The following is a 12,184-nucleotide window of genomic DNA, read 5'->3' on the forward strand; positions in this document are numbered from 1 at the left end:
CCAGGGGCCTCACCCCCTTTCTCCTGCAGCTTTGTGTGCAGGCCTCCCTGGAGCATGAAGTTTACCTGTGTTCTTCCTCTCCTGTAGCCTTTTGTCTCCCCACATCTTGGATGCAGAATCTGACTTTTAAAAGGCAGTGCGCATATGCTTTGGGGCAGGGTAACGGAACCCTTTGGGGAAGTTAGATCAGAGAGACCCCACCTTAGCAGGAGCTGTCCTTGGCTCTCTATCTACCCTGCGCCCAAGACTCCCCCAGCCCCCACCCTCTGCAGGCTTGAAGCAGCTTCTCCCCCGGTGTCCGTGCACCCCACCAAGAGGTCTTCAAAAGTAAATGGAATTAAATTAATTGGTTGCTGCATTTATCTATTAAATCAGTGTAAACACAGTTTAGAATGTTCAGTTTGGTTGCTGTGGTCATTTCTCTAAAAGGTTGAGAAATAAGGTCCTCAGGGAGCCCTATAACCCCCGTTATAGCAGCGCTCCCTTGAGAAGACTAGATTGAACTCATCACCATTTTAACTGAAAACACAATTTCCAGGATCAAACTGACTCACAAATCTGAGAGATTCGTAAATCAAATTGCATCTTAAACACATTAGGGCTTACTGTTGGCATATATTCCGTGGTGAATCCTTCTTTGAAAGAATTTGAAGGGTGCCTTGTACAAAGAGAATCCCCATCCCCTGGCCTGAGCTGCCCAGGGCTGAGTTTTGGGGTTTGGATTTTTGTAGATCAGGTTTGTAGCAAGTAAGGGCTATTGAAAAGATTTGTTTTTTTAAAATACCACATTTTTTCCAGCTTATAAAAATAGAATAGTCTAAATATACCGAAAAGTATGAAGGAGAAAGTCACCTCTAATTGTACAGTTGAGTGATGATTGTCATATTTTTGCATGCGTGTGTGTGTGTGTGTGTGTGTGTGTGTGTGTGTGTGTGTGTGTAGATGTCTCTAGTTAGAACTGGGATCTTCCTGTGAGAATTTGCTCAGCTGGGTCTCACTCCCTAGGTTGTGGCCAAGTAGGAGGTGGTGGGCTTTCTATACCCAGAGGTCGTCGGTGTCAGAGACTTTTTGAAACAATAAGCACCGGTTAAAAAGGAAACCCAGGCAGGGTGGGGGCTGTGAAGCAGGAGGTCCACAGGCAGACCCCCATCTGGGTCATCAGGGGCAGTGCTGAGGATGCAGCCTGGGAGCGCAGAGGGCAGCCTCCAGTCGACGGCCCTGCCTGTTTGCTTGCAGGCCGCGTCCCTCTAAAAGCACTCGCTAGGCGTTTGTTCCCCGTTGTTCTTGCCTTTTTCCTCCTTCAGTTTGATTTTCTCTCCACCCCTACCCTCTCTGGATTGACAAGATGCCCTTGGATTAAACAGATGTTTGGCTCACACACATGACCTCCGCTGCAGGGAACCTTATTGTCAAAGAGGTCCAGGAGGAGCAAAGCTTGTTCCCCTGAGGACTGACGCTGTTACGCTGGAGTGTTGGGCACTGGCTGGTGCAGGGGGGATTTGGGGGCCACGGAGCCTTCCCAGTGCATTTTCAGTTGTGCCATGCAGGTGACCTTCCAGGGCATACTTGAGAGTGACAGGAGCTTGGTAGGAGACCCACAGCCTGCATCCTCTGCCCTCGGGAAAGCCACAGGCAGCTCAGCTCTTCCTTAACGAGAACCACCCCGTGAGAGCTCTGGGGACTTACTGTAGGGAGAGTGGACTGTCCCTCAGAGCAGCATGTGGCCAGTGGAACCTTGACGTCTCCCTCTCTGGGTTAGAATCTGGGCTTCACCACTAGACAGCTGTATTAACAGAAACAGGTTACTTGAACTCTTCATTCCTCAGCTTGCACACCTGCAAAAGGGGGGGGTAATAGCAGTACCCCTCAGGTGGGGTTGTTGTGATGACACGTGTCATGCATTTAGCATAGCACCTGCCGGAGTGTAAGCCCTCGACAGACATCAGCCGTTATCATCACTGTCTTAGTCTCCTCAGGCTGCCGTAACAAAATACCATAGACTGGGAGGCTTAGATAGCAGATAGTTATTTCTCACAGTTCTGGAGGCTGGAAGTCCGAGATCAAGATGCCAGCATGGTTGGGTTCTGGTGAGGACTCTCTTCCTGGCTGGTCGACGGCCACCTTCTCACTGTGTCCTCACATGGCAGAGAGTGAGCCAGCTCAGGTCTTTTCCCTTTTTAAATATTTATTTATTTATTTATTATTTATTTATTTTGGCTGCGCCGGGTCTTAGTTGCGGCATGTGGACTCTTAGTTGCGGCATGCGGACTCTTAGTTGTGGCATACGTGCAGGATCTAGTTCCCTGACCAGGGATCCAACTGGGACCCCTGCATTGGGAGCGCGGAGTATTACCCACTGGCCCACCAGGGAAGTCCCACTTTTCCTTTTCTTATAATGGTATTAATCCCATCATGGGGGCCCCACCCTCATGCCTGCATCTAAACCTAATTACCCCCCAAAGGCACCCCCTCCAAATGCTATCGCATTGGGGTTCAGGGCTTTAACATATGAATGGGGAGGGGAGGGCAAGGGTGGCACAGACATTCAGTCCATAACAATCTTTATTATTATTTTTGTTGTCCCTTTGCAGGGCGTTCTTAGGTTTGGGACAGTCTTCCGAGGGGAGGGAAGGAAGAAATGAGGAAGCTCTTTTTGTCTCCAGTAGGGTCTTCAAGCCCATGGTGGTGGTTCTTGAGCCTTCTGGAAACTGTGTGCTTTCACAGTGTTTTATTTCCCTCTCCTTTTAACCTTTGGGGAAAGGCTCTTTATTGTCCTAGTCTAGGTAAGAGGGAGAACGAAGAAAAGTCAGGTTTATTAGGCAGCTGGGGGTGGAGGGAAGTCACACCACTGACTCCAGGCCACGCCCGTTGGTGTTATCCCCACTGACAAAGGACAGTGCCCGCAGAGGCTCTGGGCCAGGAACACCAGCAGTCCAAGGTCACGCTGCTCAGAAGTTTCAGTGAGAGTTGAACCCTGAGCCTTCTGACCCTGCACCCTTGCAACTTGTCGCTGGTGTGGGGAGGAGTGGAGTGGCCACACCTGGAGCAGGATCGGGGTTGGGATGGATGCTGAGTGCAGCTGTCGTGGCAAAGTGCACAGTCTGGGCCTTCCCATCACGTGGTGCTTGCTCGCTGGAGCTGAGCAGTGAAGCACCTCAGACCCCTGAGTCCCTCTACCAGTGGAGGCTGCCCCCACGCCCCCTTCTACCTCCATATCCCCGAGGCTGCAGTAGCTCTCCTGCAGGAGCTTATTTCAAGGGACACTAATCCAGGCTGTGTTTTCTCCTGTGCTCTTATCCTTCCCCAGCCCCCAAAGACAATGAAGAACGCGTGTTCCGGGAGCGCATGCGGCCCAGGAAGCGGCAGGGGGCTGTCAGGCGCAGGGTCCACCAGGTCAACGGCCACAAGTTCATGGCTACCTACCTTCGGCAGCCCACCTACTGTTCCCACTGCAGGGATTTTATCTGGTAAGGCCCTCTTTCCTGGAAACCTCTAGTTATGCTTTCTTGGCGATGAGAGGTGGGGGGAATGGGTCAGGAGATTAGAAACTTTATGTAAAAAATGCTGATGTGCTTTATTTCTTTTTCTGACTACAGAAGACTTTTCTGGAAGGCTGAGTGGTGCTTGGGGGGATAGATGGAAAGAAGAAACTATGGTTCCTGGTGCCTCTGTACTTAGGATCATATCATACATCATATTTAAGGAGTTAAGATTTTATAACCAATAATGGTATTGTGGTTTGTTTTTTTAAATAATCCTTATCTTTTAGAGAGACAAGCTGAATTATTTACAAATGAAATGATAGGATGTCTCAGATTTGTTAAGGAAAAAAATAAGCTAGAAGGAGGGGTGAGGGGCCAGGGGTAGAGATGAAACAAGGCTGGCCATGTATTGATCGTTGTTGGAGCTGGGTGATGGGTACATGAGGGTCCACTATATTCATCTCTCTATTTTAATATACATTTGAACTTTTCCATAATCTTAAAATATTTGATTGCCAATATTTATAATACAAAGCAGTTCTTAGTAACTGTCATAACACTGGTGCTGATAGGATGCTAAGATTTCAGAGGAGGGAGAGAGGAACGTTGGCTGGAGTGCTCAGGGAAGGCTTCCTGGAGGAGGTGGCATTTCTCCTTTCATGATGACTAGGATTTTGATAGGTAGAGATAGGTAAGTAGTAGGCCTTTTGGGGAGGTGGAGAAACATAAGGAACACAGGCCTTGGGGATAAGCGGGGAACTTTTGATGAATACCTACCATGTGCCAGGGTCTCTCTTTGGCTCTGGAAATCTCTAATTAACTCTTCCCAGCATCCTATGAGCTATGTATTATGAACCCCATTCCACTAGCAACAGTACTGAGGCTCAGAAACGAGACCACTCTACGGCCCTCCAGCTAGGAAGTGTCAGAGGCCTGATTCCACCCCTGGCGAGCACGACTAATAGCTCATGCCCAGTCTTCCTGGCAACCTCTCTGAAACTGATGTGGAGTTTGCCAACACCCTGGGATCCTGCAGGGGAGAGTGAACAAGGCCACACTGCAACATGAACCCAGAAGGGGGACATTCGAATTGCACTGAGGACCCCCCTGGATTCCCATGGTATCCAGGAAAGCCTCATCTCATCCTCATGGTGTTCTAGAACTAATCATAGAGGTTGGCGTGGACATCTGAGGTGACACAGCTTAGAGCAAAGTCAACCTGACTGAAGCAGAAATAATGCCCCACTCCACCCGCAGACATGTCTCATTCCTGGGGCTGACAACCATCTGACCTCCATCTCTGTATTTTGGTCAAGAATAGGGGGAACAGGTTCTGAAAGCTTAGTCTTAGAGACTCAGGTCTTCTCTAACCCGTGGCCAGCACCACTGAACTCTAGGTTTCCTTAGCTGCAGCCCTAGTGACTTCTGGCTCCTTTCACTGGGCTGGGCACTGCAGGGAGCTGACCACTTGGTGGTGGCGCCCTGAGGACAGGGCTCAGGCCAGGTGGGTTGGATTGTTCTGTGTCCAGGCTGACCCTAAACCTGCCCTAGGGTACCCTACTCTGGCCATGGAAGGACTCTCTGATGTTGACCTTCACATGGTAGATTGAGCTCCCAGTCCTGGCCACAGACTGCCCCATAACCCTTGGCTGCTTCTGGAATGCTCAGGGACTATGCCTGCCAGCGACAGCCCTCCTCCACGATTATCCACGAAGAAGGATACACTCGACGACTCGAGGCCTGTGGAAAGCAAGCAGAGTCTTCGTGGCTTTCCAGAGCACAGCTGGGCCCCTGGAATGGTTGTTTGTATAGGAAACTGAGCCCTGACACTGACCAAACCTTGCACCCATTCCAAGAGCTAGGGCTGCCCTCAGTGGCCTTCAGAGAGAGTCATTTTAAGGCACCCTGCAACTGGGAGTGAGATCACTACCCCACTGCTGGCTGGACTCCAGTGTGCCTGAGGTACTGCGGGCAGCGACTAGAATGATGGGAATGGGTGGCTTTGTGTGGCTTTTGACCTACTGAAATTCATTTTCTTAAAGGGCCGTATTCTTCTTTTCAGGGGTGTCATAGGAAAGCAGGGATACCAATGTCAAGGTAAGAGGGTATCGTATGAAGTAAATCCTTGGGGCCCACAGGTCGATCCAGATCACCACTGCTCGTGGGAGGCGGGTGCTGGGTTGGATGACATCCAGAGCTCTGTACGCTGGGCATGCTTACGCTCCCTCCCCACAAAGCAAGTCCCTGATTTTCCTTTGTCCCTGCCTGGCCATCTCTCCCCCATAACTGTGTGGGAGCAGATGTGCGGGACCACCATCTGCAGGTGTCCCAGGAGTCTCAGCCTTGTTTTGTAGCCTTTCTGGTGCACCTTCTTTCCCCGTGAAATGTAAAACTTCAGTAAGATGCCCATTAGAGGCCGCCTGTGTCCTGAGCCGGGTTCTGTGTGTTCTGTCAGCTCCCTCACTCTCCCACTCCCTGAAGAAGCTCCCTCGCCTGCTTGTTTTATTCAGTATCACTAATGGTCCTTGCTGGTTCTCTTTTTTGTCTCTTCAGTGCCGTCATAAGCTCTTAAACATTTAACAGTCACTTGAAAGTATGGGAGGGTTTGGTTTTTTCCCCAGTTAACTGACTACAGATGTAAGGTTAAGTTGTCCAGAACTGGATGGTGGGTATGTGATGAGGTCATGTTGAGGTTTCTCTGTGGTTGGAGCTGGGAGACCATCCCGTCTCCTCGCCCAGCCACTGGTTGACTTGGGTCTCACCCCTGGGGGACTGGGGTAGCTTCTGTGGGACATGGCTGTGTCTTGGGGGTAGCATGTATGCAGTTACACACGTGACACTTCTTAGGTTACTTACAGCCACCTGCTGCCCAAACTGGCCCATGACACTCAAGACAGAGCTATAGGCCACTTCTTGGGGAAGTATTACATTAAATGAAATTTTTTGTTTGGCACAGAAGGGCACAACCAGATCAAGAAGCTTGAGCACTTCTGTGCCACAAAACATCCATTTGCCTGCTGCCGGCTGGCCGGCCTGCCTGCCTGTCACCCCAGCCAACCCTGGTGGGACCCTGAATGGAGCACATTCAGAGCAGCAGTTCCCTGGGTAGACAGTGCTTCACGGCTGGGCCATTGTTCCCTGACCTTGGCATAGAGAAACACGAAAATTGATTGATACTCCTGGAACTAGAGAAAACTGCTGATGTCCTTTGGATATGAATGGTCCATGCTTCTCCAGAGCATTTAGGAAACCCTAATGGCTCTGACGGCAGAGTGCTTTGAGATGACTGCATAAAGGGCTTCAGGTAGGGCATTACATTAAGACTCGGCTACAGAGACAGAAGGGCGTGGCTCCCCTCGCTCCTCTGCAGAGACCTAATCGAATCTCAGGTTGGAACCTTTCTTCCCCTACTTGTCGCTCAGCCCTCTCGTGTTTTGCTCTTCGCAGTTTGCACTTGCGTGGTCCACAAGCGATGCCATGAGCTCATAATTACGAAGTGCGCTGGATTAAAGAAACAGGAAACTCCCGACGAGGTAAATATTCATAACATTGAAATTCTGGGCTTTCTTCACCGCCATCCCCACCTTCCACTGCCTCCTCTGTGGTCCCCAAGAGAAACCTTATCTCTTTGAGGTCCCGTTGCTGTCTTTATTGTGTTGATCAAAAATGAAGGGAGTTGTCCACAGTCTTCCGATATGAGGTACAGCCTACGGAATGAGTGCGGCTCAGAGTCGGGTTTAGGTGTGTGAATAGGATGCCAAGAGCTGTGTGATCCCCAAATGAAAGCCCACAAGGAAAATGTGAGTTATTTTATGTCATTATCTCATCGGAACAGTGAAGGGGCTCACTGACATGTCAAGGGATCCACACGGTTCATAAATAGTAAGAGACACAACACGCAAGCAGGAACCTTATCTTTATGAGGTGATGGGGGAATGGAGTGGGATTAGCAAATCTAAGAAACACTTAGGAGCCTGAAAGAACCACAATAATAACAACAATAGCTGACATTCATTGGGTACTTGCCGTGCCCTGATTTAAGCACTTTATCGTATATTATTTAAAGCTGTAACAACCTTAACAAGATCCGTGTTGTTATTACCTTCACTTTCCAACAGAGAGAATAGGAGCATAGAGAGGTCAGATTAACTTGCCCCAAACCTCACAGCCCAGTATGTGAAAAAGCCACGTTCAAATCCAGCTAGTCAGTTCCGGAGTCTGAGCCCTTGACCCCTGTGTTCTCTTAATCTTAGAAACTAGTGTTAGATTGACTGTTAGAGAAGTTGTTAGGGGTAAGGAAGAGAGAAAATTCGACTTGAAGCCAAGTTTCTCCTAACTGAGTGATTAGGAGAAGAGTGGTTCCACTAACAGATGTAAAAACCTTTTGGGGAAGATGACAGGTGTGAATCTAAGTAGAGAAGTTATCTGTGTTCATGACAATTGATTTCAAAGACATGATTTTAGTTCTTGGTGAAATAAATAAATACTGTATAATCATAGGCCATTAGATTTGGGAGTCAGAGAGGCCTTGGGTGGATTTATAATCAACTGGGTTTATAATCAAATGGGTTTATACTTTGGCTTCTAAAAGGAGTCGCTTATAGAGATCTTCTACCTGCTTCTTAAAAATAATTCAACCAAATGACATCTCAACATCCAAAGCATTTTCCATCTTTTATCTCCTTTTGATTTCACGCCATCTCTGGAAATCAGGAAGGGACGAGGCTTAGATTGAGTGTCCCGTGTCCCTGGAGGGCAGACAGCACAAAGCACCAAAATTATTTACAGAGGTTCTACTGACAGGGTAGAAATTGCAAGTCACGGTCACCCGGGTCTCCTGGCTCCTGGTCTAGGATCATAACCCGAAGTATGTTGTTACCCTCATTAGTTTAAGTAAATGAAAGAAAAAGATGATTAGCTTGCTGTCTGTCTGTCTTCCTTCTTATGGACATTTTATTGAGCGTTTATTGAGCACTTCCTGTATGCCAGATAATTGTTCCATGTCCCAATGAAATAAAGAGGAATACATGATTCCTGCTTTCAAGGATCTCATAAGTCTCAGTAAGTTTAAAAAAAAAATAAAAAATCTCGTAAATCTTATCAAGTGCGAACCTCTACAGGTTTATTTATATTCACAAATAGGCACACCTATGCTATAAATCTACGGAGGGGTGGGCACGATTGTTTTCAGTAAATCTGGGATGCTGGTACTGGGCTAAGTGCCCAGTAGACGGCCGATGCACCTCAAGCAGGGCTCAGTAAAATGCTGGTGCAGCGGCAGGATGAGCCACTCCTTGCTGCCGGGTGATAAGGAGGTTGTTATGAAGCTGAGTGACCCTGAGGGTGTGTGTGCACATACCTTGGAGTTTGTGTTCACGTTCACGTCCGTGCCCAGCTCTCGCCCCGCCGTGAGGGCTTTTCCCTCACCGGGCAGCAGTGAGCCAAGGACAGCTCCTCTGCTGTGTGCTGTCCCTAACGCCTGGAGTAGCAAGAGTGATGCTCTCCCGAGCCCAGGGGCTCTCAGGTGATGGTGCCCTGCTGTCCTGAGAGGGGCAGATTTTGTTCGTGTGGCTGCTCCACCAGAGATGTATCGGTAGGTGGAGAGCATCTCTTAGAGGGCAGAGGGAGACCCCTGCTGACCTCTTGCTTCAGTTAATGTTTCCCACCTCTTCCACCCCCAGCGTCTCATGGACCCCACAATCCTGTCATATTAGGTGGGTTGGGGGGCGCCATCCTTATTTGCCAGATAAGGAATCCAAAGCCCCGAGAAGTCAGGAAACTTGCCTGAGACCTCACAGGGGGCTGGTGGCAGACCCAGGCCTGCAGATCAGATGCCTGGACTCCTCTCCCCCATCCTCTGCCCTTCCGTCTTGCCCCCTTCTCTTCACTCCTTTTAAATAATAAGTGGCAGCATAGTGGTTAAAAAGCCTGGGCCCTGAATTCAGACCCACAGCCTCAAATCCTGGCTCTGCCACGCAGCCGCCTGCAGGCACATCTCTTAATCTCCCTGTTCCTTAATTTCCTCATTTGTAAACTCGTGCCTACCCCACAGGGTGCTGGTGAGGTTTAACTGAGCTGGTGGTGCCTGGCCCGTGGTCAGCACCGACGCCTTAGCGCCCTTAGTGGTCACCACTCCGTGTTAGCCATCTCCATCGTGATGGTTGTTTGTCCTAACTGATGACCTACAGTTTCCACGGCTGTGCTGGGTTCTTGGGTGTTCACAGAATCCCACATCCACCATCAAGCTGCAGAAAGACTCTGCCTAGCTAGGCTTTGGTGCTCAAGCAGCATTAAAAGCACATAATGACAATTCTTTAAGGTCAAAATGTGAGGTACAGGTTGAGTGCTGTGTGCCATGGGAGTTGGAGGTCTGGAGTCCCGGAGGGGACTGATGGGGGAGCAGAGTCCAGCAGAGCAGCAGAGAGAGTGGGATAAGGGCCCCAGCAGGGAGGTTCTCTTCACCTCCTTCCCAGGGCAGCTTTCAGAGCAAGGAGCTTAGCGGTGACCCTGTGTTTTGCCGTCCCTGCAGGTGGGCTCCCAGCGGTTCAGTGTCAACATGCCCCACAAGTTCGGGATCCACAACTACAAGGTTCCCACCTTCTGCGACCACTGCGGCTCCTTGCTCTGGGGCCTCTTGCGGCAGGGTTTGCAGTGCAAAGGTAAGGCGCTGGTCCTGGCCTCCTCCCCCCGCACCTGCGCCCCGATGCCCCTCCTCTTAAAGAATCTTTTTGTAGCCTTGAGAGTGCGTTCCAGGCCTGGCCAGAGGACTGAGCCCAAGCCCTCGCTAAGCCCTTATTAGTAACTCCGAGCATTTGTTAAGCAGTCTCTGTGCAGAGGCCATTCAAGGGGACTCTGTAGAGGGAACCAGAAGAAGGAAGGCATGGCTCCATCTTTTAAGATAGTGAACAAGCTGGGGAGACAAGATGAGTCTATGAAAGTGCAGAAGAAATTTAAGGAAAAAATACATTAGAGTAGAAGGGAAGAAAAGTTTTCGGAGTTAGGCCCTGAAATAAGTCATAGAGATTTTTCTGTCACCATCTGTGGTTCAGAGCTTACTCTTGGAAGGAACACTGCTAAAGCACTGTCACATCTTATTGATCCTTTGTAGGCCTGTGATAGATGTTATATTATGCCCATGGCCCCCCTGAGGAAACCGGCTCAGAGACTAAGTAATTTGATCATGTCATGTAGCTTGTGAGCAGAAGTAGGGTTTGAACCTTGACTTCTGAGTCTTGAGTTTCTTCCTCTGTTTCCTGCTGTCCTGCCTGTGAATTGATTTCTGCTCAAATGAGTGTGCTGAGTGACACAGGTAATGGCATGTAATATGGGGAGGTGGGGACATACCCTGGGGGCCTGGATAGATTGTCCAGTTTCACAAGCTGGTCCCAACCTGCTCACAGAGTTGGACAACCACGAACTATTGGGCAGGAATGTCTCATGGACATTATTTAAAAACAGTGTTTTATTATTTTAAATTTTAAATTTAATTTAAAAATGAAAAACATATTAAATTTTATGAAATTATTTTATGTTATAAAAACAGTATTTTATTATTAGTGAATGTATTATTGATAAATACCTATTGTGGAAAAATTGGAGAAAGAGGTACAGTATAAGAAGGAAAGCTGAAGCCATGAACCAATTGGTCATTGAAGGGATCCCAATGAGAAATTATGAGGACTGGAAATAAGGTACTGGCTGTAGTGGGAATAGAGAAGGAAACTAACTTAAGAGGTATCGAGGAGTGATTTATTGGCTGTAGTGACGAGATCCAACTGGGAGGATGGCGACGCTACTCGCTGAGACAGGGAGCACATGAGGGAGGGCAGGGCTGGAGGCAGTGATGGTGGAGTTGAGTTGAGGGCATGTTAACTTTGAGGTGCCTGTGGGAAGTTTACATGGAGCTGTCTGACTGTTGGATATTCTCATCGAAACTCAGAGGAGAAGTCTAGACTGAGCATTTAGATTTGGGATTTGTCAATGTCTAAGTAGTAGTTAAACGTATAAAGTAGATGTCATCTCCAGGATAAGTACCTTGAGTGTGAAGAAAGAAGAAAACAACTTGGGAATCTGGGGGGGGTGCGGTGGGTTACCAGCATCCTAGGATGAGCGTACGAAGGAACTGGGAGGGAAAGACCTCAGAGGTAGGAGGAAAAGTAGCAAGGAATGGCCTCATGGAAGCCAAAAGAGTAGAGAGTATTTTTTAAAAAATTTAAAGAAGGAAATGATGGATTGTGCCAAATGGTTCCAAGAAGTTATTTAAAGTAACAAGTAGAACATGGGAAAATAGAACTACCATATGATCCAGCAATTCCACTTCTGGGTATTTTCCTGAAGAAAATAGAAACACTAATTTGAAAAGATACATGTACCCCTGTGTTCATTGCAGCATTATTTACAATAGCCAAGATATGGAAGCAACCTAAGTGTCCATTGATAGATGAATGGATAAAGAAGAGGTGGTGTGTACACACACACACACACACACACACACACACACACACACACACACACACAATGGAATAGTACTCAGCCATAAAAATTAATTAAATCTTGCCATTTGCAACAACATGGATAGACCTAGAGGGTATTATGCTAAGTTAAATGAGTCAGAGAAAAACAAGCGCTGTATGATTTCACTTATATGTGGAATCTATAAAACATCAAATGAACAAAACAAACATAGATACAGAGAACAAACA

General features: G+C 48.2%; 1 protein-coding gene across 2 annotated transcripts in view; it reads left to right on the forward strand.

Moving 5' to 3' along the window:
• Positions 1-12,184, forward strand: part of PRKCE (protein kinase C epsilon) — a 507,341-nt gene that overhangs the window by 311,571 nt on the left and 183,586 nt on the right. For both annotated transcript variants that reach the window (XM_068564561.1, XM_068564560.1), the window contains 4 exons: positions 3,308-3,467; positions 5,545-5,579; positions 6,930-7,015; positions 10,012-10,141. In XM_068564561.1, the coding sequence (XP_068420662.1) occupies positions 3,308-3,467; positions 5,545-5,579; positions 6,930-7,015; positions 10,012-10,141 (411 nt within the window). The remainder of the gene's footprint in view (positions 1-3,307; positions 3,468-5,544; positions 5,580-6,929; positions 7,016-10,011; positions 10,142-12,184) is intronic.

The sequence above is a fragment of the Eschrichtius robustus genome, chromosome 15 (assembly GCF_028021215.1).
Source record: "Eschrichtius robustus isolate mEscRob2 chromosome 15, mEscRob2.pri, whole genome shotgun sequence".
Classification (NCBI taxonomy): Eukaryota; Metazoa; Chordata; class Mammalia; order Artiodactyla; family Eschrichtiidae; genus Eschrichtius; species Eschrichtius robustus.